The following is a 5,988-nucleotide window of genomic DNA, read 5'->3' on the forward strand; positions in this document are numbered from 1 at the left end:
GGTTGATGGTAAAATAGTGGGGTATAAGAATGGGGTTGATGCTGAAATAGTGGGGTATAAGAATGGGGTTGATAGTGGAATAGTGGCGTATAAGAATGGGGTTGATGGTGGAATAGTGGGGTATAAGAATGGGGTTGATGGTGAAATAGTGGGGTATAAGAATGGGGTTGATAGTGGAATAGTGGGTATAAAAATGGGGTTGATGGTGGAATAGTGGGGTATAAGAATGGGGTTGATGGTGAAATAGTGGGGGTATAATAATGGGGTTGATGGTGGAATAGTGGGGTATAAGAATGGGGTTGATGGTGGAATAGTGGGGTATAAGAATGTGGTTGATGGTGAAATAGTGGGGTATAAGAATGGGGTTGATGGTGAAATAGTGGGGTATAAGAATGGGGTTGATAGTGGAATAGTGGCGTATAAGAATGGGGTTGATGGTGGAATAGTGGGGTATAAGAATGGGGTTGATGGTGAAATAGTGGGGTATAAGAATGGGGTTGATAGTGGAATAGTGGGTATAAAAATGGGGTTGATGGTGGAATAGTGGGGTATAAGAATGTGGTTGATGGTGAAATAGTGGGGTATAAGAATGGGGTTGATGGTGAAATAGTGGGGTATAAGAATGGGGTTGATAGTGGAATAGTGGCGTATAAGAATGGGGTTGATGGTGGAATAGTGGGGTATAAGAATGGGGTTGATGGTGAAATAGTGGGGTATAAGAATGGGGTTGATAGTGGAATAGTGGGTATAAAAATGGGGTTGATGGTGGAATAGTGGGGTATAAGAATGGGGTTGATGGTGAAATAGTGGGGTATAAGAATGGGGTTGATGGTGAAATAGTGGGTATAAGAATGGGGTTGATGGTGAAATAGTGGGGTATAAGAATGGGTTGATGGTGAAATAGTGGGGTATAAGAATGGGGTTGATAGTGGAATAGTGGCGTATAAGAATGGGGTTGATGGTGGAATAGTGGGGTATAAGAATGGGTTTGATGGTGGAATAGTGGGTATAAAAATGGGGTTGGTGGTGAAATAGTGGGGTATAAGAATGGGGTTGATAGTGGAATAGTGGGTATAAAAATGGGGTTGATGGTGGAATAGTGGGGTATAAGAATGGGGTTGATGGTGAAATAGTGGGGTATAAGAATGGGGTTGATGGTGGAATAGTGGGGTATAAGAATGAGGTTGATGGTGAAATAGTGGGGTATAAGAATGGGGTTGATAGTGGAATAGTGGGGTATAAGAATGGGGTTGATGGTGGAATAGTGGGGTATAAGCATGGGGTTGATGGTGAAATAGTGGGGTATAAGAATGGGGTTGATGGTGGAATGTGGGTATAAGAATGGGGTTGATGGTGAAATAGTGGGGTATAAGAATGGGGTTGATGGTGAAATAGTGGGTATAAGAATGGGGTTGATGGTGAAATAGTGGGGTATAAGAATGGGGTTGATGGTGAAACAGTGGGGTATAAGAATGGGGTTGATAGTGGAATAGTGGGTATAAAAATGGGGTTGATGGTGGAATAGTGGGGTATAAGAATGGGGTTGATGGTGAAATAGTGGGTATAAAAATGCGGTTGGTGGTAAATTGGTGGGGTATAAAAATGCGGTTGGTGGTGAAATAGTGGGGTATAAAATGGGGTTGATGGTGAAATAGTGGGTATAAAAATGGGGTTGATGGTGGAATAGTGGGGTATAAGAATGGGGTTGATAGTGGAATAGTGGCGTATAAGAATGGGGTTGATGGTTTAATAGTGGGGTATAAAAATGGAGTTGATGGTGAAATAGTGGGGTATAAGAATGGGGTTGATGTTGGAATAGTGGGTATAAAAATGGGGTTGATGGTGAAATAGTGGGGTATAAGAATGGGGTTGATGGTGAAATAGTGGGTATAAGAATGGGGTTGATGGTGGAATAGTGGGGTATAAGAATGGGGTTGATGGTGAAACAGTGGGGTATAAGAATGGGGTTGATAGTGGAATAGTGGGTATAAAAATGGGGTTGATGGTGGAATAGTGGGGTATAAGAATGGGGTTGATGGTGAAATAGTGGGTATAAAAATGCGGTTGGTGGTAAATTGGTGGGGTATAAAAATGCGGTTGGTGGTGAAATAGTGGGGTATAAAATGGGGTTGATGGTGAAATAGTGGGTATAAAAATGGGGTTGATGGTGGAATAGTGGGGTATAAGAATGGGGTTGATAGTGGAATAGTGGCGTATAAGAATGGGGTTGATGGTTTAATAGTGGGGTATAAAAATGGAGTTGATGGTGAAATAGTGGGGTATAAGAATGGGGTTGATGTTGGAATAGTGGGTATAAAAATGGGGTTGATGGTGAAATAGTGGGGTATAAGAATGGGGTTGATGGTGAAATAGTGGGTTATAAGAATGGGGTTGATGGTGAAATAGTGGGGTATAAGAATGGGGTTGATGGTGAAACAGTGGGGTATAAGAATGGGGTTGATAGTGGAATAGTGGGTATAAAAATGGGGTTGATGGTGGAATAGTGGGGTATAAGAATGGGGTTGATGGTGAAATAGTGGGTATAAAAATGCGGTTGGTGGTAAATTGGTGGGGTATAAAAATGCGGTTGGTGGTGAAATAGTGGGGTATAAAATGGGGTTGATGGTGAAATAGTGGGTATAAAAATGGGGTTGATGGTGGAATAGTGGGGTATAAGAATGGGGTTGATAGTGGAATAGTGGCGTATAAGAATGGGGTTGATGGTTTAATAGTGGGGTATAAAAATGGAGTTGATGGTGAAATAGTGGGGTATAAGAATGGGGTTGATGTTGGAATAGTGGGTATAAAAATGGGGTTGATGGTGAAATAGTGGGGTATAAGAATGGGGTTGATGGTGAAATAGTGGGTATAAGAATGGGGTTGATGGTGAAATAGTGGGGTATAAGAATGGGGTTGATGGTGGAATAGTGGGTATAAAAATGGGGTTGATGGTGAAATAGTGGGGTATAAGAATGGGGTTGATGGTGAAATAGTGGGGTATAAGAATGGGGTTGATGGTGAAATAGTGGGGTATAAGAATTGGGTTGATGGTGAAATAGTGGGGTATAAGAATGGGGTTGATGGTGGAATAGTGGGGTATAAGAATGGGGATGTGTGGGGTTGTGTAAGGCTACTTCTTCAAGTAAAAGGACATATTTTATGTAATAACAAGACAGTTTAATCTATATCGCTAAAAAAACCATTACATTTTGATTAAGCACGCTCATTCGTTTGGATGGTGGTGTGTGGTAAATAACGTAAGCGCATGCGCGTACCTGGGAAAAAGCGAAACACAATTATCTTACATGTTAAATGACTCGAGTAAAAATACGAGAGAATATTGACTGTGTTGACCTTTGCTATCAATTCGAAACAGCGGCACTTTAACCATTACCTCCCATCGTATTCAGTAGCTTAGACACATTGGCGCTTAATGAGTTAAATATGACCCAGTCAGGGGCTTGAAAAGGTACTTTTGTTCCAAAAGAGCCGCAGCTTTTTCTACGCAATCAGTGGCGTACGCAGATTTTACCAATTTGCAGTCAAAACATTCAGTAGAGGGATGGGGGCGTGGCCTCTCGTTTTGCATCCCCCTGAAGATTTCATAGCTCCCGCTTTTGGGTTTGAAATTGGCGACAATGCGTCAAACGTTTGAGGATATTACACTATCCTCTGTCATCCTCAATCTGATAAAGGACTTCAGTCGTCGCATGGCACTGAACGACATAACGATATGTTTGGAAATTATCTGTTGACTACCATGATTATAGTTTTTCTCCTTATCATATACATAAAAATAGGTACATAAACATGCATGAGTAAACATATTTTTTCCCTCGTTATGCAAATAAGATCGCCTAATTTTTGTGGACTATTGACTGCAGACCTAGGCTGCGTACGCCCCTGACAACGTTTAAAAGAATCAAACACACGTACTGAGCAGACCACAGTGTCTTGTTGGATTAGGTCTTTATTACATACTTATCCCATTTGCAGCGTCTGGTCTGTGGTGGTAAGGCAACGACTGAGCGGGTAAGTGCTTGGATCACTCGCCTCGGTAAAAATTTGATGTTTAGTGTTTCATAATTGAAAAGTATAAGATAAAACGCCTGCTTTTGTTGGATTTATCACCCAGTGACTAGCTTTGCCTCGGTAAAAGTTTAATTCTGGCTACAGGCCTTCTTATAAGTACGAAGTAATTAAGATTGCTCAGTTCTGTTGGCTACAAAGTCTAAGCCACAAGGCACGAATTTCCTTGTCCTTCCGTTTCGTCATCATGCATGGATTTCCTTGTCCTTAGGATTCATCATCATCTCCGTTTCACCTGCATCTGGCTTCAGATGATTCGGCAATTCCTTGGTACAGGTCATGTGATCGCTCATTTGCATAGCCACAAGGGGGTACATCAGCAACACGGCGAACATGTCTTCTAAAAGGTTCCCGACGATTCCATACTTGTCCCGCATTTCTGCACGTAATCCCGTTGCAAACGCGACAAATCCCATAAACAAGGCCCAACCCAAATACGCCAGTCCTTTCTCTATGGGCTGTAACGCTGTCAAAAACACCCAGGCATAGAAAGGCATTGCCATGAAAACCATTCTTGTCCAGCGGGTGGTGTGGTTGAGCTTGGCATTAGCGTTACCCATCGGCCACCACGGCGCTACGATTGCAATGAGTAGTTTGTAGAGCCGGCCAATTGACGGGTGGAAGACTGGGTCAAGAAGCTCTAAGGAGAACTGGGGGCCATTCGGGTCCATGTCTCCGCATTCAATCTTCAACACGCGCCAAAATAAGACGCAAAAAGAATTCAATACGACAGTATAGAGTAGCCCTGAGCACATAGCGGCCGCTTGCAAGGCCTTCAATGCTTTTATCCCACCAATCCAGAGGAGAGCAGTGGCCGTAGCCCCTTCCGTCACAGCCCAAAATACCCGCTGAGGGATAGGCGGATCTGGATGCCCATTGGCCGAGAGGCTGTCAATCACGAGAGAGCCACTGTCGGAGCTTGTGACGAAGTAGAGGATCAAACAGACGAGGGATAATCCTGAGAGAAACGGGGCGATTCCGTCAAACTGTTCCATCAAGTCAAACCACATGCTGGTGAAGGGGCGACAAGAGAGGCGGTACAGCCCGTCTTGAGGCGCTGTAGAGATCGCGCCACCAAGTGTGGAGTTGCATTGGATGCCCGCTATCGCGGCGTCTCTCTCCATCTTGAGCCCTGCCCCTCCCATGATAGAGAACCACATGATGCAGTAAAACACTGGGATTGTCAGCGTGTAGGAGATAAACTCACGAATGGTGCGACCGCGGGAAATTTTCGCGATAAAAATCCCAACAAATGGGGACCATGCTATCCACCAGCCCCAGTAGAATATAGTCCAGCTGTTCATCCAATCAGGAGCTTGCTTTTCATCCGGGGCATTTCCAGCTTGTGCGAAGGCGTCGGTGTGGAAGCCGAGCTGGATAAAGGTCTGCAGATAGTAACCGATGCTCTGGACGAACACGTTCAGAAAGTACCACGTGTCGCCATGGAAGAAGACGACAAAGAACATAAGCATCCCGAGGCAGAAACATATCTCACTCAGGCGCCTGATCCCCAGTTTAACACCGCTGACCACTGAGGCTGTAGCAACAGCGGTGATACCCCAGATGATAATGATTTGGTTTGTTCGGTTTTCCTCGATGTTCGGGTTCATTCGTTTAAAGCCAGTGTTGAGTTGGATGACGCCGATGCCGAGACTCGTACACACGCCGAACATCGTGCAGACCACCGACAGGATATCGATTAGATCACCTAGTGTACCGTAGATATGATCGCCGAAGAACTGAATAAAAAAAATAGTCTTCGTATAATAATTTGCATTAATCGGCATTATCATTACCATCATCATTATTGGATTCCTCTTTTGGCATTACGCTTGTTATCATTTTAATTGTAGTGCCTGATGTTGTTGTTATATTGATATCAATAATTCTTTTTGTAAT

General features: G+C 43.6%; 1 protein-coding gene across 1 annotated transcript in view; it reads right to left on the reverse strand.

Annotated features, from left to right (window-relative positions):
* Positions 1-3,155: 3,155 nt before the first annotated feature.
* The window catches only part of LOC116603912 (glycine betaine transporter 1), a 12,968-nt gene continuing 10,135 nt past the window's right edge, over positions 3,156-5,988 (reverse strand). Inside the window, exon 3 of the mRNA XM_048719665.1 lies at positions 3,156-5,828. Within this exon, the coding sequence (XP_048575622.1) occupies positions 4,275-5,828 (1,554 nt within the window). The 3' untranslated portion in view covers positions 3,156-4,274. The remainder of the gene's footprint in view (positions 5,829-5,988) is intronic.

The sequence above is a fragment of the Nematostella vectensis genome, chromosome 12 (assembly GCF_932526225.1).
Source record: "Nematostella vectensis chromosome 12, jaNemVect1.1, whole genome shotgun sequence".
Lineage (NCBI taxonomy): Eukaryota > Metazoa > Cnidaria > Anthozoa > Actiniaria > Edwardsiidae > Nematostella > Nematostella vectensis.